Below are 20,766 nucleotides of genomic sequence, written 5' to 3' on the forward strand. Positions count from 1 at the left end.
ACACACACACACACACTTTTTATGTTAGTGCTCGGGACAAACTGCAGTACTGAAAAGGCAAGACACCTGAGATCAGGTCCACGTAATGAAAAGTATATTAGACTGATAATCAATAAAGTTATTTTGTATATAAGACACATACATCTAATTTGATTTTAGATTACACACATTTGATTTAGGTAACACACATTAACCACCTTCTTTTGTAATGAACTCAGTCTTGACAACACAAGCATTTTGCTATTACAACACGCAACAAAAAACACCTGAAGGAGGAACTTTTTCTCCCACACTTCTTCACGTTTCTCATGCTCAAATCTATTGCAGATATCAGAATTCTGGATCTATTGGACGCAAGCTGGGTGATGTGTTGCAAAATGTCCTCCAGATTACAAAGTAAATCCAGTTGCTTTTGGCCTAATACAGGATTTGTTTTACTACCTGTACATCAGATACAACTGTAAAATTAAAACATGACATGGAGTGTCTTGGCAGAATCCACATTAGCATTCCCGCTAAACTATGTTTGTAGCAGGGAGCTCTATAGTCGCTCCAGAAACTGAAAGGCCTTACCCAGGTTTTTCAGGGCCTCTAGAATGTAGGAGAAGTGTTTGTATCGTAGGAGATAGTCCAGGGCAGACGATGTCTTGTTGCACAGTTTGTCCTCCTCCCGGATTTCAGCGGAGACTTTACGCAAACGGTGTCTCAGCTTCACCACCTTGGGATTGTCATTCAGTCGGCGGGAGCGGTGTCCTCTCCACAGAGCCTGGAGAGAGATGGAGAGGGAAAAAAAGACAAAAGAAAAACTAATTAGTTGCTAAACATTGGATCAGAGGACCATTTTATGCAAAAGGGAAGAATCTTTGTGTGGATTGAAATATTCTATGGCTTCAAACCAGTTATGTTGTTGTTATAAATTATGGTAATAACAGTAATCGAGATTCACAGCAAAAGGAAAATATTTTTTTTTCATTCACATTGGAAGCACAATAGTAAAGGATCACCTCCTTTCAAGTATGAACAGGAAGAAACCTTTCTTTAAGTATACGGAAGTCATCTCTACCAAATTCACCACTGGCTATAGTACCTGAGCTTTGACAATGCCCTGTTGAACCCTCTTCTGGCGCCTGAGAAGTAGGAATTTCCGGACGGCCTGCTGGATGACGGACGCAGCCTTGCGGCGACGAGCTAACCAGCGCTTGACAGCTCTCTGGGCTGTAACCACTTTGCTCCTGTCCTCCAAATACCGTCTCCTCTGCTGCCTCGCTCTCACCCATTGCTAGAAAAGAACAAGGAAATCATTTTGAGAAGTGTGCTTTTCATTGACTGATTGAATTAAATTCATCAGATCACTTGAGTGCTTTTCAGTGTCGTATTTACTTTTGAAAAATGGCATTGTGGGCTCTTCCTCACTGTACCTGTATTGTGATGACAGAATGGATTTGTCTTTTGGCTGACTCCAAAGCCCAGTGGGCTCTCAGAGCTCTTTGGATCTTTACGGCCTTGAGATGATGGAAGACCGCCGATGTAAAACGGAGCCTTCTCTCTGCCTTGGCTACCTCTAGTACCTGAAACACAAAAGGCATGCAAAGGATTATAAAATCAATTTTAAAAAAAGTTTTGCCTTTTTAGCCTGTTTACTACAAATCACATTTTAATATGGTCATGTCCTTTCTAGTATATTCATTTCAATTTTGTCTACCCACCAGAGATGTCAGGAAGGAAGAAAAGAAAGTTCTAGCAAACTGATCTTTAAATAAAGCTCATTACCTTTTGTCTTGCAATCCAGGCACGGCAGTGTGTCTGAAGTGTGATGGCAGCTCGCCTAGATTGGGTGTAGTTGTTCCTCTCCAACCTGCCCAGCTGCACTGCCCGCACCCTCCGCTGAAGTTTCACAGCTGCCTCCCTCTTTCTTTGGAAGATACGCCTCTGCACTGAGCATCTCCAGCATGACTGGATCACAACAGCAGCTTGATTTTGTTGACCAACGTCCCTCCTGACACACCAGCCTCTAAATGCTGCCTGAAGAATGATGGCAGAATGTCTCGCTTTTAGGAAGTTTTCCCTCTCTTTTCTTTGCAGAATACAGGAGCGATAGTATCTCTGGATGATTATGGCAGATAGACGCATGGCCTGGAATTTGACTTCCTCTTTGTGCTTTCTGAATGTAGACTGGATCGCAGTGGCAGCCTGATGCCAACGAGCAACCTCCTTTCTGACCCGCTGCCCTCTGTATGCTGACTGCACAATGATGGCTGCACTGTGCATTTCCAGGTACTGTGTTCTTTGTGCTTTAGCTGCTACAGTAGCCCGATACTTTTGCTGAATGGTGAGGACATACAATTTCAATTTCAGATACTGCTTGCGTTCAGAGTAGGCTCTGTAGGCTCTCTGGACAACACTGGCAGCCTGATGCCTTTGTTTGATGATTCTTCTGGATTTCATTGCACGAAAGGCAGCTTGTAAATTAATGACAGCTTTCCTAACCTCGTGATAATGTTTTATCTCAACATTTCTTTGTCTCTGAGCTTTAAACCTCTGCTGCAAGACACAGGCTGCCCAGCGTTGTCGCCTAAAGGCTGACTGCTGCTTATGCCTCTTGAAGTTTGCTTGAATGACAGTAGCTGCCCTATGCAGCTTGGCAATGTTGGCTCGCACACGATGACCTCTGAAAGCAGCCTGAAGAATAATGGCAGACTGTCTAGCTTTTAGGAAGTTTTTCCTTACTTTTCTTCGAAGGATACAGGCCCGATAGTATCTCTGAATTATAATGGTTGATAGACGTATCGCCTGGAATTTGACTTCCTGTTTGTGCTTTCTGAATGCAGACTGGATCACAGTGGCCGCCCAATGCCAGTGAGCCATCTCTTTCCTGACCTGCTTCCCTCTGTATGCTGCCTGAAGGAGGACTGCTGCTCTTTGCATCTTTTGGTATTTTTGCATTTGTTCCTTGGCTGCTACAGTGGCTCGATACCACCGCTGGATGGTCAGAACGGAGGATTTTAAGGTCAGATACTGCTTGTGTTCGCAGTGTGTTCTGTAAGCTCTCTGGATAACACTGGCAGCTTGGTGACTTTGTTTAATGTTCTGCCTGGATTTCATTCCCCGATATGCAGCCTGTAACACAATGGCTGCCTTTCTGCAGTTTTGGTAATGTATAGTATCAATGTTTCTTTGTCTCTTAGCTCTAAACCTCTGTTGCAGGACACAGGCTGCCCAGCAATGTCTCCTGAAAGATGACTGGTGTTTATGCCTCTTAAAGTTGGCTTGAATGACAGTAGCTGCCTTGTGCATCTTGGCAATGCTGGTTCGCACAAGATGACCTCTGAAAGCTGACTGAAGAACGATGGCAGAATGTCTTGCTTTTAGGAAGTTTTCCCTTTCTTTTCTTTGAAGAATACAGGAGCGAAAGTATCTCTGGATGATAACAGCAGACAGGCGCATGGCCTGGAACTTGACTTCCTCTCTGTGCTTTCTGAATGCAGACTGGATCGCAGTGGCAGCCTGATGCCAACGTGCGACTTCCTTTCTGACCTGCTGCCCTCTGTATGCTGCCTGAAGGACAACAGCAGAATGTCTCATTTCAAGAAACTTTTCTCTGTCTCGTTTCTGAAGAATACAGGAGCGATAGTGTCTCTGGATGATGATGGCAGACAGACGTATAGCCTGGAATTTCACCTCCTCCCTGTGCTTTCGGAATGCAGACTGGATCACAGTGGCAGCCCAATGGTACTGAGCAATCTCTCTTCTGACCTGCTGGCCTCTATATGCAGCCTGAAGAACAACAACAGCACTGCGCATTTTCTGGTATTTTTGCATTTGTTTCTTTGCTGCTACAGTGGCCCGGTACCTCCGCTGGATTGTGAGAATGGAGGATTTTAAGGTCAGATACTGCTTGTGTTCACAGTGTGTTCTGTACGCTCTCTGGATAACACTGGCAGCCTGATGCCTTTGTTTGATGATCCGTCTTGATTTCATTCCACGATATGCAGCCTGTAACACAATAGCAGCTTCCCTGCGCTGTTGATAATGTTTTATCTCAACATTTCTCTGTCTCTGAGCTCTAAACCTCTGCTGTAAGACACATGCTGCCCAGCGTTGTCTCCTAAAGGCTGACTGCTGCTTATGCCTCTTGAAGTTTGTTTGAATGACAGTAGCTGCCTTGTGCATCTTGGAAATGCTGCTTCGAACACAATGGCCTCTGTAAGCTGCCTGAAGAATAATGGTGGATTGTTTAATTTTTATGAACTTTTCCCTTACTTGCCTCTGAAGAATACAGGAGCGATAGTATCTCTGGATGATAATGGCAGACAGACGCATGGCCTGGAATTTGACTACCTCTCTGTGCTTTCTGAATACAGACTGGATGACAGTGGCAGCCTGATGGCGATGAGCAATCTCTTTCCTGACCTGCTGCCCTCTGTATGCTGCCTGAAGCAGGACTGCTGCTCTGCGTGTACACTGGTATTGTTTCATTTGTGCCTTTGCTGCTAGAGTGGCCCGATACCTCCGCTGAATGGTGAGCACAGAGGATTTCAAGGTAAGATACTGCTTGCACTCACAGTGTGCTCCGTAAGCTCTCTGGATAACACTGGCAGCCTGTTGCCTTTGTTTGATGATTCGTCTAGATTTCATTCCACGGAAGGCGGCTTGTAAGACAACAGCAGCATTTCTCTTGGCACTCAGGGCTTGCATCTCCTCTCTCATTTTCTTGTTGGCTCTGTAACGTACCTTTAATACATTGGCAGCCCAGTGGAGCTTCTTGTAGTAGGTTCTTTGCTGGTATTTTCGGAATTGAGACTGAATTGTTACAGCTGCCGTATGCTGAATGCGTATCTGCTTTCTGACCTCATGTCCTCTATAGGCAGCCTGCAGACAAATGACTGCCCTGCGCTTTACCAGATAGTCTAAATGGTCTTTTCTTGCCAGGGCCACTGCTCTGTACCTATGCTGGCAAACCAAAGCTGCTGCCTTGATAGCGAGGAACCTATTCCTATCTCGGATGGTGAGAAACTTTCTCTGAATGATTGTAGCAGCTCGGTGCATCTCTGCAATCTTCTTCCTGGACCTGTAGCCACGATATGCTGCCTGGATGAGTACAGCTGCAGATTTCATTGTTCTGTACAGCTGCATTTGTTGATCCTTGAGCATTTTGGCCCTGAAGTGCTCTTGAATAATGATGGCAGCACACTTTGTGGCAAGGTATGCCATACGCATTCTGTGCATCCTGAATTGAGCTTGGATTGCTGTGGAAGCCCTGTGCCTCTTCTTTAGGTCTTCTCTCACTCTAAATCCCCGGTAGACAGCTTGTATCTTTATAGCAGCCTGCTTTAGCACTCTGTATTCATTTTGCTGTGCCCTGCAGGCCACAAGAGCTCTGTATCGGCTTTGGATGATAATCACTGCACTTTGTATGAGAATATATCGTTTACTACATAAAAACATCCTAACTGAAGATTGGATGACAGTTGCTGCCCAGTGCTTTTTCTTCAACTCTGTTCTATCCCTTAGGCCTCTGAATCCAGCTTGGAGAGTAATACAGGCTGCTCTCCTGTGCAGGTATGCTTTCCTCATCTCCTTTCCAGCCACGTAAGCTCTGTAGCGATGCTGTATGACTACAGCAGCTGCTTTCTTGGACCTATACTCTGCTTCTGCTTTGTGCCGACGGTAGTAAGCCTGTATCAATGTTGCACACTGATGCCTCTTTTCTATCCTCTTCCTGTCGGTTCTGCCTCTCCAGTTAGCTTGTACAGTGAGTGCAGCATTCCTAAGAGCATCATAATCCTTCTTTGTCTTACGAGCCAACATTGTGGCTCTGTACTTTTGCTGTATCACAGCTGCAGCTTTTCTCAAGAGAAGGTAGCGCCTTTGGGCAGCATACCTCCTAAAAGATGCCTGGATCACTGTTGCTGCCTTGTACTGTTTTTTCAGAGATTCCCGCGCCACTTTACCACGATAAGCTGCCTGTATGGTAATGGCAGCGCATCTCATCCTCACAAACATTTGCCTTTCCACGTCTCTTTCCACAGAGGCCCTGAACCAACGCTGGATTGTGACTGTAGCACATCTCATCTTTGCTACCAGTTTTCTGGCAGCGTGCCCTCTGAAGACACTCTGAATGACAGTAGCGGAGTGGTGCTGCAGCTTCAACACCTGAAAGCAGCGCCTCTGAGCATGACCTCTATATTGGGCTTGAATGAGCAGAGTGCTTGCCTTGATCTTTCTATACTGATGGAGAGACCTCTGCATTTTATACCAAGACTGAATTCTTACAGCAGCAGCAGTTCTTTCAGCCATTTTTTCCTTGTACCATTTCTTAAACACAGCTTGTATCACCGTGGCAGCATGGTTTTCCTTTTCAGTTTTCTGGGTTTCCCATCTTCTATACCCTCTCTGTATCTTCACCGCTGCAGCTCTAAGGGAGAGATAATGCATCCGATCTCTTCTTGCAAGAGCCCATGCTCGCGAGTGCTTCTGAATTACTGCTGCCGCCCAGTAGATTCTTCCATAAGCAGAGGCTGCCCTCCTCATTCGCCATTGTGCTTGGACAACAATGGCATAGTATCTGAGACGATGGTAAGCCCTCATCGCCGAAAACATCTTCCATTGAGCCTGTAGAGACAAGATAAGAACCATTTATTCAAAGAACAATAACACAAGCAGGTTTCATTATGAAGCGAGTGTCCTTGCTGTAACATAACGTGACATTGAAACAGTCAAAAAAAGAAAAAAACAAACAAACAAAAAAAAAAAAAGGTACAATCATAGTTTGATAAGACAGCACCTAAGAATGCTGGAAAAAATACAATTTTATACTTTTTACCGTTTCTGGTCCATCGTGTAGAACACTTATATTATGTTAACAGCCCTTTTCATCCTCACATATGTAATAAACACCCACCTGGATGACAGTTGCTGCTTCATTTTGCAAAGCCCTAAGTTCAGCCTGCTTTTTCAGCTTCAGTCTGTTGCGGGCTACATAACCCCTCCAGACTGATTGGATGATACCAGCAGCTTGATTCTGCCTCTTCACTCTGCACTTCTCGAGGAATCTCCTCACAAGTAACTGGATTTTCAAAGCAGCCATGTTTCTTTCCTGTATATAAACAAAATCAAAATGTCAAATGTCAATTATCAAATCTATATTTATATTTCTTTCTAAATGCTTTTTTTCTTGTGAACACAAGATTTTCACTCATTTGATACATTCTTATTATAAAAATATTGAGTATAGGTGCTTTAAGCAAGAAGTAGATGGACTCATTTTCAGGTTTGTATACCTGATTGATACATTTTTTAATATTTAAAAAAGAAGCACAGTGGTCGACAACTTTATCACACAAATAAAACAACACAATAAAGCGTGTCACCCACGACTGCAAAACAAATGGTATAGATCAGATAAAGACTGTGCAAGACACTGAACCAACCTTGTAGAGCTGTAGATCTTTCTTTAATCTGTATTTCCTCCATGCGCCCTGTATGACCCGAGCTGCCCTGGTTTCGTTGCGCAGGTCGAGAAGACGAGCGCACAGGAAGGACAGGTAAGAGATCACAACCTGGAAATAAACAAATGTGGATGAAGGAAGAGGTTAAGCCAGTCGGTCTGGACACCAATCATCAGACATCCTGGGGTTGTTTTAGTATAAATCTTTCCCACCCCCACATACAGTATTTTAAAAGATTTAATGATGGATTTGAGCAATAGGGGTTTGCACAAAAATCAGGTGTAAACCATGATTACATTATCCTATAAAAAATATTAAGTGATTTTTTTCATGTTTGGAAAGACAGATATACAAAACATTATAGAAGAATTGACTGAGAAATACTGGGCCGATACAGATGTTTAAACAATGTCGATCCCAATGTTTTTTTTGTTGCTATTTATTCAGCCTTTAGTGCCAAGAAAACAAAGGAATCTACAAAAATGAGCATCACTGCCTTATTGCAGCTCAGTCTATTTCACTTCTCATCCGAAATAATGCAGAGCTTAACAGCCGCTCAGCATCCAATTTGTGCCAGAGCTGGAATCCAATATCCCCCAAAAATTAAATTGCTGCTGCAGAGGGTAAAGAAAACCTTCAGTTTGGTCTCACCTTCTCATTGGGAATGGTGTTGGACATGTCAGCTGGGTTGATCATGGCGGGGACCCCACCCAGGAAAGACACAGCAGAGTTCACCATTCTGAAGTTGTTTTTCTCATTCTCCAGCAGCTCTTTAAATTCCACTGATGGAGAATCTGGGCCTATTCACAAAAAAAATAAAAAATATTTAGTCACAACTCAGTTACTGTCTCCTAAATCTCTTCACAATCTTGTTTAAAAGTCGCACATACAAGTTTAAAAACACACATTGAACTTTTAAGCCGTGACATGCTGCCACATGCCTTTTTTAAACTTATGTAACTAGAATTATAAATATATTTGTTTAAAATAATATTATGCTTGAAAATGGGCAGAAATTTGCCACAAATTAAATCCTTTTTTTTTTCTCAATGAATTTCAAAATGTCTCTCAGTGGACTATAAAAACTTGGAAAACTCTTCCAGGGTTTCCACTCTTCCTACCTTTTCAATTAATATTTGTTACCAATAAACAGCCTAGATTTCTGTAGATGAAGCCAACTTAAGATCCCTAACTAATGCAACTATTGTATGAAACACGCAATGCAACAAATTGTGGCTTATTCCTGTGTCAGCATTTGTAGATTTCTTTTCCATCCTCAGACGTCTTATCAGACTGTTTTCCAAACTCTAATGCTCCACGAACGTCTGTGTGATGTACACACATCCACGTGCATTCAGACAGAATATTGCATTGAAGACACAGTACACAGAAGACAAGTACCGTTCAGGCCCGCTGGCAAGGTGTCAAAGGAGTTGTCGGAGTCGCTGGCTGAGCAGTCGAGCTCCAGGCGGCCCCTCTGTGAACACTCCACGGTCTGAGTGGTGCTTTGACTGACAGCCTTCTCTGGCAGGAGACTGGGGTGGTAGTGGTGGATAAGGTAGCAGAGGACGCGGCCATCCGAGAACGTCACAGTGAAGTTCTCCACCTGCACAGATAAGACAACACACTTCATTTACTGTTTTCTTAAAGGACATGTGAGGGCATTTGAGAGCATTTGAGACTGAGACAGTAATGTTATGTTGCTATAAAAATAAGATTTAAAACAGTGAAACTATTGTTGGTGGTAGACAAGAGCACACAGGTTGTGCTGTGATGAGGCCAGGTCAGATATACAGTGAATATAAAACAGGAACTCTCTCATATTAGTCCCATAATAATAATAATTACAAATTGGAAGTTGTTGACAGCAACTACCTGACTTTATTGGCAATTTTTTAGTTTGTTGGATATTTTTGGCTCAGCGTGAAATGTCTCAGCAACTATCATCTGTCAAGACAAAGTCTAAGCTGATTGTACCAGCCCATGTAGGGGCTATTTCAAACCAAACACTAAAGTTTATCTTTTAACTCTTGAAAGTGGTTTGATGTAAAACAACAACCAAAGACATAGCACTAAAGGCTACAAAGGAAAACCAGTTCAATAAATCAAATGACAAAGTACAACACTGCATCCTACCTAACAAGACAGCATGAAATCATAACCAATATAACCAATTTAACCCCAAAAAATCGAAGTGTTTTCTTTTGCCTGAGAGCTGAAAGTAAAAAAAACTCAAACTCGCCTTGAGATTGTAGAAGTCACACACAGCTCGAGCCCAGTCCATCAGCAGGGTAACCTTAGTGCTGCTGTGTTCATACGCCGCCCTGGTCTTCACAGGACTCGGCTGAAGGCCCCGATCAGCCCTCAGAGACATCAGCCTCTGCTTGGTCCTCAAGGTTCTCTTCAGGAAGTAAATTTCCTCCCTCAGCTGATCCTCGTCCAAAATCACCTCCACCTTAACAGATTATTTGATAGCAGCATATCAATCTTTTCTTTCCACAGCTTTAAAAAAATGACTGAATGAGAATGTTGTTAACTATCAATTGGAAATAAGGCCGGATACGCACATGGAACACAAAGATGATTTTCCACAAGAGGCTCAGTGTCTTCTCCCTGTGTCCGTCCACAACGTCTCTGGAATCGATGATGGAGCCTGAAAATAAAGAGACAAAGCTTAAATAACTGATGTGGTTAATTATTATTAATTATTTATTAGGCAAAAACAGCAAACCTTTGTTTGTTCTTGTCAAACATCTGTATTTTCTGCTTTTTAATAGCTTTGGTTTTGACCCTATGATTTTGAATTTGGAGAACATCAAGCTTTTGAAATTAGTGATTTTTGTGACTTTTCACAATTTCACCAACAATAATAACTGTCAATAATTGTTTTACCTGTTTAGACATTAAAACACAGGTATTACTGAAGACATTTCTTGATTTAAATAGTCAGTTTAAAGCATTGTCTTTGATTTGATAAAGCCAGCAAAGTTATTGTGCTTACTTTACTAAGTTCTTTTATGTGTTGAAATCGTACCTTTCAACCTGGGCTGCTTAGTCACTCTGACATATGTTCACTTATGCAGAAGTGCACAGGCACAAACAATACTGTCACCAAAGGTTTGCACACACACATCCAACACGTCATAAAGGGCAAAGCAATCCAATTCTGTTGCTGTGCAGCTGTTTGTGATCAAACAAAAGGTGTGCAGTGAAATGGCAGGTGTTCATGCTTGTGTGAAGCAATATAGTAAATGAACAATGTCCATAAAAATGCCACAGTGGTGGAAAATACAGCCTAGTATGTAAGCCAAATGAATATGTAACACTTCTGTGAAAGAAAACATCACACAGAACTTAAAAAACCCCACTGAATCTCATTTTGTGGAGGCCAAACACTCTTTCAGGTTCACAGTCTCACAGTTTTGCAGTTTGCTCTGGGAGAAAAATCTTAATTACCATGTTCATCCTTGAGGTCGACCCCTTTGCTTTTGAGCACTTGCAACGCCATGTCGACGTTGTGGATCTTCTGCAGGCGGCTGATGGCTGGCAGACGGAGCTTGGCCGACAAACTCCAGTCCTGGACGAGGAGCTCCATCACTCGCCTGGAAGCAAGCCACACATGGAAAACACACTTCATAAAGGTGATGCATAAGAATCTTTGTAAACCTCTACATCTTACGTGCTTGTTGCTCTGGCACTTTCTCACTCATCGTTCTGATGATTCTGGCATCTCCCTTATACTGTAGAGTCAAATAGCGCTGATGGTTTGAGATGCTCAGATCTCAAATTACCACAATCTACATCATAATAGACAACTACACAGGAAGCAACTTTAGAAAAACAACTACTTAACTAAACTACTTAACACTTAATATATTTCACCTTTTGATACAAAGAATAGCCATAATAAAATCCAGTATCATTTAATTACTGCATGTTTCAGGGTAACTTCTGTTGGTGGCTTGGCTTTGAGTGTAACTACCTTTAAAAAAAAGATATATGGTGTCATATTCCCCAACATGATCCACCTAAGAACTATACATCAGTGATCCAAAGATCTTCTAGAAATGGTTCCAGTGCTTTCCAAAGCTGTGTGGCGTAGAGCCCAACAACCATGTAAGCCTGCAGACACCCAGTGTGGTACAAAAAGAACTGCACCACGTCTGAGTATATTTGACCGTTAAGTCTGCCTTTTTCCTGATCATGCTGTTCTTTTGATTCTTTTCACCTTAAAATGCTGTGCGAGGCCTTTTCACACTTAATCATCTTAAAGCCAGAGGAAGACCCATTTAGAAGGAGTCCACAATAAGTCAAAGAATACTAGGGAGATTTACTCTGCAACTATCTGCTGAGTCTTTACCATTACATTTTACAACCGGCATTTCTGTGCATTAAAAAGGAGTAAATGCACAAACAAATAAATTAAAAAAAACTTCAAGAAAGACACACACAGACACACAGTTGAAGTATGATCAGTGAGCAATACTGATACATCGGCAGGGCTGTTAAAAGAGCATGCTTTGGTGAGAATCTGTAGAGGGAAATCCTGGACTATAACAGTTCTGCTGCTGAGTCCTGAACAGCTGCAGGGATACTGCCGTGTAGCTGAGCCTGACCTCTGAGAAAAGCAAACATCCCAACGGGGATCAGAGCATCACATTAAAATTCATGACGTTTCACTCACACTAGACGAATGCCGCATTTCAAGTCAACTGCCAAATTCTTCACAGCGAAGTTGAACTCGTCCAGGGGCGTCTGAACGTGGGAGACGGGTAACCCGAGGTAGCCGAGGTGCCGGGGGAGGATCCCCTCTCCGCTCAGGAAGTCCCTGGAGAAGGCCAGGAGCAGGTCTTTGGTTGTCTGTAAAAGAAAAGAAAAGAAAAAAACAAGAAGCATGCAACATGGAAGAGGTTAATGCAACACACAAATATCTAATGAGAGGAACCACAGTAATAAATATGCAATGTGAAAAAGTTTTCATCATTAAGCTGAACGATGGTTAAAATTCAGAAAACATGATAGTGGAGAATGTGGGGTTTACATATGGATGGTTCTGAGGTCTGTGATCCCCTGTATTAAAATACACACCCTTGACTGATACAAGGGCAGATAGCCTCACATTTGTTATTTATTCTTGTTTAAAAGCTACAAAAACAGGCCTAAGAGAATTTCATAAATAACTCGACACTATGGCCATGTCTTATAAATCTGAGTCGATATGTATAAAGCTGTTTGAAGTACGACTTGGTGCATCAAAATTCTAAGAATGACATAATTTTGCTCTTATTCTTAGAACTGAGAATAAGCGGCATGCATAAAATGTTCTGCTTTCACACCTAACCTGTTTGGTTTGGTTAAAACGAACCCTGATGTGTTTGACTGGTTAGTACAGTTCCTTTGGGATGGGACGAAAGCTGTTAAACGCTGGTGCGTTAGTGTGACCAACCAAGTGTTGGTCTCGGCTTGCAAATTATTTAAGGGGTAGCTTAAGGTAGTCAAATAAGAACTGCAGTCATTCACAGTCATACAACACTGTATGATGCAGATAGACTAATCTGCTGACAGCACAGAAACACAGACACTTGTCACAAACAGTTAAACCCTGATGGAGCAATCGGTCTACTTAACTTTTCTAAAATCCATTCATCCATTTACCTGACTTTGATAGCTTTTATATCTTATATTTATGTTAAATAATAAAAAAAAATGTCCTCTCAATTTTGGCATAAACAGCCTCAGGTCAGAATAATGACATCAAGATAGATCTGAGACAAGATACAAATACTTAAATTATATAAAAGACTAACTAACAAAAATTTACATTACCAAATTTATAATTTGTCTTTTTAATATGGCTTTAGTGGGACAGTGACTGGCCTACCTTGAACTCTGCATCCAGGCAGAACAGACAGGGGTTGTGCTCAATCAGCCTGGACTCTTTGGCTTTGTCCAGGAAACACACCAGCAGGAGCAGCTTCTTCAGAGTAAAGCGAGACAGCGCCTCCTCGTGGCCTAACCAAGGAAAGAGATGTCGACATATGTTTTGTTATACTACAGAAGGAAATTCTCATCGGTTTTCATTTATTCCCTTATTTGACAGAGTTAAAAAGGACCACAATAGCTATCCTTTGAAAAATGTGTGCTCCAGCTTCTTAAAAGTGCAGATTTGCTGTTTTATACCATTGTAAATTCCCCAATGTTTGAGTTTTGGACTACTGATTGGTCAAAACAAGACATTTGTCACCTCAGACTCCTGGTAAAGTTTTTTTTTACAATTCTAGACTGCATCAGATCAGCTTTGACATTTAAAGGTGAGACATTCATTAATTTTTGAGTCTCAGTCCTAGGCCCTTCTAAGCCTCTATGAGACTACATGCTCCTTTTGGAGATAAAAAATTAAAATGTCAGGACAGTGTTTCAGTTCAACTCAGACCCAAGTTGTTAATAATTACCGTATTTTGCATCATAAGGGGTGTATATCTATATGTCTGCTTAGGATATGGCATAAGAGGTTTATGTTTCGGCTTGTGTGGGAAATGTGAAACACAACCTGAGCTGACAACCGGCTCAATATCCCTTTAATTACTTTGGAGTAAAATATACTAATACCCAAGGGAAGTCTCCACCACCAAAAAGTAAATTTTTTTGCAACCTTAAACAGTGACACAGCACAGTCACTAGATCACACGACCCAATAACCGACACTCTTACATTACCTTCTTTGTAAAGGTTAGGCACTTTGGCGTGTCTGTATTGCGCAGCGATGTCTGGGTTCCAGAGCAGCCGCTGGAGGACGAACATAGCCAGACCTAACGCATCACTGTTGCTTTCCAGTGAGATCAGCTCCCCGTAGATCGTCTGCAATTAGCAAGCAGAGCATGGATAGTGAGGAAACTAACAACATTATTTAGAAAAACAAATGTTAAAAAGTAGAAGAAAACAGTAGAATATCAGAATACCTCAAGCCCAATCCGTAACCACAGTGGATTGTATGAAAGAAGCCAGTTGAGGACTTTTCGGCGTTCACCTAAAAAGATGAGGAAAGACGAGAAAACTTTCAGACTTATCCGGGGTTTGATATGAACTTAAGAGCATTAAAAAACAACTTCACGCAGGTTTCACAATGGACTGTTCATTTACCAATGTCCTTCCAAAGATGGCGGTCTTTGCGGACGAGCAGCCTCTTGGCCTCCACCTCCAGTTCGAGCCTCTGAATAGCCTTGACCATGGCCTCAGATGTGAACAGCTGGCAGGCAGAACGACGGAGGCGGTTTAGCTTCCTTCGGGCCGTGTAGGTGCTAAAAGACATCTCCTCTCTGGTGGGAGCTTTGGGGACACTATACTTGTCATTGCTGCCCATGACAATGGATACAGCATTCACTACACAAGACACAAACGGAAAAAAGGCCATGTTTGAGATTTTTACAGACTTCTACAGTCCCTTGTACAAACACGAAGAGCTTAGAAACTCATTTATTGTTCAGACTCTACAGTAGTGAAACCCTGCAGAATGCCTGAATGGATGTTACCTTTAGCGACTTCAGTGTTGACTTTAAAGTCATCTGGGGTGAGGACGTAGTTGATCCACCATGTGAATCCCCTCTCCTGCTTCTCAATCCACCTCTCATCATAGAACATGTTCTTGGCAGCAAACGGCATCGGGTGTCTCGGTATGGCTGCAAGAAGAGCAGAGCAGAAAATAAAATAAAAGGTATAAGATAAACAAAAGCAAAATGCACATTAACGCACCACAAAAAGCTCATGTCACAATATTTTACCATCAAATACCTGTTTGCGCTGGTTTAACAAAGGTCAGTTTTGACTGTGCTACAGCAACAATTTTTGCCGTCTTCACAGATTGAGCACCAAACGACTTTAGAGACAGGGCACCTGTGAGCAATTAAAAAAGGCATTGTGCATTTCATTACAAATAAGTTTTGAAAATAAATCTGATATGAACAGCAGTTTATACATTTTAACACAAGAACAGCAAAGAACTCTCATTTGAGGGGTATTCTCCTTCAGAAGGCAATTAAACATCACTTTATACCTCTTGAGGTGAGTTTGGAGCTTGATTGCTTTGCCTGGGCAGGAACCGCAGGCCGTGCAGTTTTTAGAGATGATGAAGTCATGGAGCGCACCGAGCCTGGGGAGGGGGGGTGGGGGGTGTAAAGCACTATAGTAAATACAGAGTGTTAAGAAATAAGGCAGATGTTTAAAAAAGGTCCAGTGTGTAGGATTTAGTAGCATCTAGCGTGTAGTTGCAGATTACATTCACCCTTTTAGGTGTAGAGGAGAAAACATGGTGATTGTGAAACGTGCAACAACAGCCCTATCTAGAGTCAGTGTTTGTCTGTTTTGGGCTACTGTAGAAACACGGTGGCTCAACATTGCAGCCTCCATGGAGGTGGACCCACTCCCTTTGTAGATAAAACAGCTCATTCTATGGTAACAAAAACAATTATTCTAATTTTTATATTATAAACTAATGAAAACATAGTTGTGCTTATTATATTCAATTTCTGCTAATAGACCCTCCTAAATGTTACACAGTGGACCTTTAAGAAGAAACCATCATAACATCCAGCATAAATATTTCACATTTGCTCACCTGCTGTTCTCAGCTGTTGCCTCTGTGATGCACTTCTCCTCTCCTGGACCGATCTTGGGGGCTCAGTTTTTCCTGTTACCACCCTGGTCCTTTTGACACGCTCCGTTTTCGCGGCATCCTCCACCTTCCCGTCACTTTTTAGATACTCCTCACTCTTCCTCTTCTTGCTCTTCACGGCCATGTAAATGGGAAACGAGTCTTCCTGAATGGGCGGAGGTGCGGGAACAGCTGGAGACAGCTCATACACACTGGGGTTTGATGTGAGGTTGAGGTGAAGAGGAGAAGATGATCCCAAAGGCAATGGAGAGGTGGCAGAAAAAACAATGGGAGCAGCGAGTGTAGGAGGAGGGGAAGTGGCTGAGAAAGAGAAGCGGGCAGGAGCAATAGATGGAGGTGAGCTGTCGAGCTGTGGAGTGAAGCTGGAGGACATAAACTCCTGGGCTTGATGTCTGTCGTCACACAGGGAGTTTGCAGCGTGAGGGTTTTGCCATCCCTTGATCCCTGTGTCTGGGTCTATAACAGGCAGGCTTGGAGTGTCTGGTCCAGACTCACACTGACTGCTGCCATCAGACAGCTCAAGTGTTTTCTCTAAGAGCCTCCGCCTTGACTTCTTTATTTTCCTTCCACTCGAACTGTTTGCCTCCACGGGTGCTTTGCTCTTGGTCACTGTAGCAGAGGTAAAAGAGGCCTTTTTGACCCTTTCCGTAGCCTTATCCGCCTCTGAGACAACAACCCCACTCACAGCAGTCTTGCTGACGAAGAAAGTAAGTCTTGGCTCGTTGAACTCAGACCCCAGTGGGCTATCGGGTAAAGCTCTGAGGAGGTTTTGGTCAGGTCCACGGTCACGATTCCCACTCTTGGATTCCAGCGAATCTGAAAAGCCACAGCTCGAACTAGTGTCTCGAGGACTGGTGTTCATGTGGCTCAGATCAGAGTCAATGAGGGCCAGTGCATCTTTCAAAGAGAGAACTGGGGATCCAGTTAACACACTATCACCACCATCAGCACCAGCCACAGACTTTACAGTAGCAGAAAGTGGGCTGTCTGACTGAATGTGAGGCATGAGCTTCCTAAACATCTCTGGCGTCCCAATAGGAGACAGCGTCCGGTTGAGCATCTTGGTAAGATCTTTGTTTTCCGGTTTGCCCGCCAAAGCATCTGGGCTCGCAGACATGTTGCCAGAGTCCATCAGCTTTCCGGCTGGGACAAGTAGGACAAGAGGACAGTTCCTCTGAACATGATGGATATTCTCCTGGTCTGATGAGACCAGAGACCGTTGCCTCAAGGTGGAATTCAAGGCCTTCTGCTCCTCTGATTTCTGAGGGTAATCGTCAACAGGACTGTGCTTCGAGAGGGACCTCTCTCTGACCGCTTTGCCCTCGTTGAGAGAAACAAGTGGGCTGCGGGGCTTATCCCGTTTGTACTGAGGCTTTCTGGACACCTGGAAGGTTTTATTGGCTGCCATCTTCAGTGGTTGATCTGTTTTCTTTCTCCTGGGTGCAGCTACTTTCGCACCTTCTCTTTTGTTTTTGATTGTGTCCCATAAGCTTTTCTGAAACACAAAAGAAAAGCATGTAAATGACCGTATTAGGATAAGATGTACCTTTATTGATCCCCTGTAGGAGAAATTCAAATTAGTCACAGCAGCATAGGGGAAAGTATTGAGTAAGAGTACAGAAGTGAAAGTACAATAAGAATCACAAAATAAGAATATTACACAATATAATAGAAAATATAGACTATAAATGAAAAGTATATACACTATCTGCAATATGCAAGTAAAATGGTGTGCAAAATATTTTGAGCAGCTTTGACTAAAAAACTAAACTGTACATGCACTGCAACCTAAATATAAATAGTTTGTGCTTAGATGTTAAAGTTCCCTGATAACATTTGAATGAAAACTGCATAACCACACCTTTGAGAACTAAAACATATTAGACCTGAATTTAGGACCGCAACAGATTAACATTTTTATAATGTATTAATCTATTGTGCTAATTACACTCACAATTAATCTCTTTGGCTATATACCATCATACAACAGTTAAAAAATACCCATCACAATTTCCAACATCCAACAAATTGTCCAAAAACAAAAAACTGCACATTTTCATCTTTAAAAAGATCCTTGTTCATTTTTAAATTTAAAATAACGACTTCCTTAATTACCAAACTAGTTGCCAACTTATTTTCTGTGAATCCTACTAATGGCTGCGGCTCTGTCAGAATCAAATATCTGAACGTAGTCTCTTTATTCAGCTGAGGATATTTACCTTTTTCCTTTTCGGTGCCTCTGCTCTCCCCAGCAGAACAGCCTGGTGCTTGAGGACCCCATTGGCATTGAAGATGATGAGCTCTCTGATTCCACCTTCCTCTGATGGAGTCCAGGTTACTGTCAAACTGAATGACCCCTCAGGCTGCAAACACAAAGCACAAGCAAAGATGTGGTCCAGCTGCAGTTTTACAGTGGATGAAAGGAGGTGCAGTAGGAAGTGGATATTGATTGCTGTGGCATAATAAAGCTCCTGGGCATAGTAATTGGCCCACAGGCTCTGAATTAGGTGTGAATTGTTTGCCTTCATGCATAGAAATATACATACCTGAATCGTGAACGTGTTGTGGTCCACAGAAAAGCCTTTACTTGAGGGGATCTTTTCGACAGTAACCTCGGCCTCTGCATCCTCTGTAGGGTTCTCAATTCGCAGAACAGCCGATTTGGAGGATCCCAACTTTACCGATCCAAACGTCACAAAAGGAGCCTTGGAAAACTGGATCAAACTCAAAATCGGAACATCATTCTCCTTGTTGGCGTCCTCTCTCTTTACTGGACTGAAGTCCAAAACTCCTCTCCGCGATGAAGTTGCCGCTTCAGCCATGTTAAATGGAAGAATAACAGCAGCTAAATAGCCAGTAACATGTTGCGAAGTTAGTTAAAACGTTCAGCAATCCATGTGCGCTGCTATTACTACTAGTTCTGCCCCTGAAGCAAACGTTAAAACACGCTTCCTCCCACAACACACTGACGATCTGGTTTGAAATCGGTTGTGTTGTTTAATCAGCCAATGACAGGCGAGGGAGGGCAACCTCTTGTCCAATGGGGAGAGAGAACAGATCGAATCCGTATGAATACACAGCTGTCGACCAATCAGTGAACGACTACATTTTTTTAAACTGCCTTAAGCCACGCCCATGATCTGAGAAGCTAAAAACGAAGATGTATCACTCTGATCTTATGTTACGACACCACGAAATAAAAATGACTAATTTACTCTCTTATATATTTTTTTTAAATTTCTTCTAATTCGAAAATAATTTTAATAAACAGAACTAAAGTGTAACTGTTTAAAATTTCCGTGAAGTAGAGCACACGAGTTGTTTATATATCTCCTCTAAACCAGATATGGGTCCGACGTTTTCCTACAGAGTGATCCATCTGTCGGTGTGTGCGATCTCTACTTCAACGTGCACGTTGACGCTCACTCGGGTTTAATTCTGTGTTTGACATAAATAATAACTTCATTTTGTGTCTGAATATGAAAATTAACGTTGGATCATTTTTAATCGGGACATGTCACAGAACTAAACCTGTGCACTGTTAGAGAAGTCAAGTATCTTCGTAGAAATCACGTTTGTATCACCCGATCGACAGCTCGCCGTGATCGTATAGAGGTTAGTACTCTGCGTTGTGGCCGCAGCAACCCCGGTTCGAATCCGGGTCACGGCATCGGCAGTCCTTTTAAGGAGAATACACAGGTTTTCTTGAGAATAAAAAGTAGGACAAACACACAAATTACAAAAATGAACTTGCGGGATTGGTCGGATCTGCAAACGATGATTAGCGCAAACGCACGATAAAAAGTGACATTGTAAAACAGAAGCCTTCCCTTCCCCAAGAAACCCCCCATTATTTCCAATTACTGCTGCTTTATACTTCTGCTCCACTGCAGATAGAATAGATACAAGATAGAGATAGGATAGGATAAGAAGAGATAGAAGATAGATAGAAGATAATAGATAACAGGAGGAGGGAGAGGATAAACATAGATAAGCCGGAGTAACCCAAAAAGTAGTGAAAGATAAGATACATAGATAAGGAGATAGGATACGATAGAGCGAGTGTTTGAGGTGGTAAAGGTCCCAAAGGAAAAATTGGAGAGGCGTAACCATAGGGGGCAGCCCGGTACCAGATTTTAAGAACCAACTAAAATGACAACAACAGAACCAAAATACTGAGGTAGAAAAAGATAGAATTATCCAGTTTTCATTCAGAGGAAATTGTACTTTTTATTCCTAACCTACATTTATGTGACAACTGTAGTGTGCAATTATGCTGCCTTTTCAACTGCATATGAAAGTACACTGCACGCAACCAAAGCAATGCATCAATCCATACCTTATAATCCCCCCAGTAAAGGAAATTTAGAACCATTATTCAACGCCCAGTCCACACTGCGTATAGGTACGAGTGTTGCAAGCTCCGCGTAGGCTATGGGACAGTTTAGAACCCAGCCCAATTCAAGTTAAAAAAGCAATCCAACCTTCTAAAACCCTACGATGAGCACTTTTCCCCAGGGAGCCAAAATGATATTACCCTATACGAAGGAAGATGCAATATAGTTAAAGAAAAGAAACATGGAATGGCACACATGTAAAACAAAGGGTTGAACAATTTGAAGTGGCCTTTGCCATGCCCAGAGTAGTCGG

The 20,766-nt window shown here is 42.4% G+C and overlaps 1 protein-coding gene and 1 non-coding gene across 2 annotated transcripts; one reads left to right on the plus strand and one right to left on the minus strand.

Moving 5' to 3' along the window:
• Positions 1-357: 357 nt before the first annotated feature.
• aspm (assembly factor for spindle microtubules) lies at positions 358-19,035 on the minus strand. Its single transcript, XM_035654074.1, has 22 exons — positions 18,663-19,035; positions 18,336-18,479; positions 16,060-17,611; positions 15,499-15,594; positions 15,237-15,338; positions 14,978-15,124; positions 14,589-14,828; positions 14,408-14,475; positions 14,165-14,306; positions 13,330-13,460; positions 12,133-12,308; positions 10,905-11,050; positions 10,016-10,101; positions 9,691-9,903; positions 8,850-9,054; positions 8,100-8,248; positions 7,431-7,559; positions 6,902-7,096; positions 1,771-6,612; positions 1,419-1,568; positions 1,088-1,279; positions 358-766 (listed from the first exon to the last, which is right to left on the minus strand). The coding sequence occupies exons 1-22, from the start codon at positions 18,936-18,938 to the stop codon at positions 542-544; spliced, it is 9,606 nt and encodes a 3,201-aa protein (XP_035509967.1). The 5' UTR covers positions 18,939-19,035; the 3' UTR covers positions 358-541.
• Positions 19,036-19,714: 679 nt separating this feature from the next.
• trnah-gug lies at positions 19,715-19,786 on the plus strand. The gene has a single exon. It is a non-coding gene; the product is annotated as a tRNA-His (tRNA).
• The last annotated feature ends 980 nt before the right edge of the window (positions 19,787-20,766 follow it).

Source organism: Morone saxatilis, unplaced genomic scaffold, assembly GCF_004916995.1.
Source record: "Morone saxatilis isolate NCDOM2014 unplaced genomic scaffold, NCSU_SB_2.0 Contig12, whole genome shotgun sequence".
Lineage (NCBI taxonomy): Eukaryota > Metazoa > Chordata > Actinopteri > Moronidae > Morone > Morone saxatilis.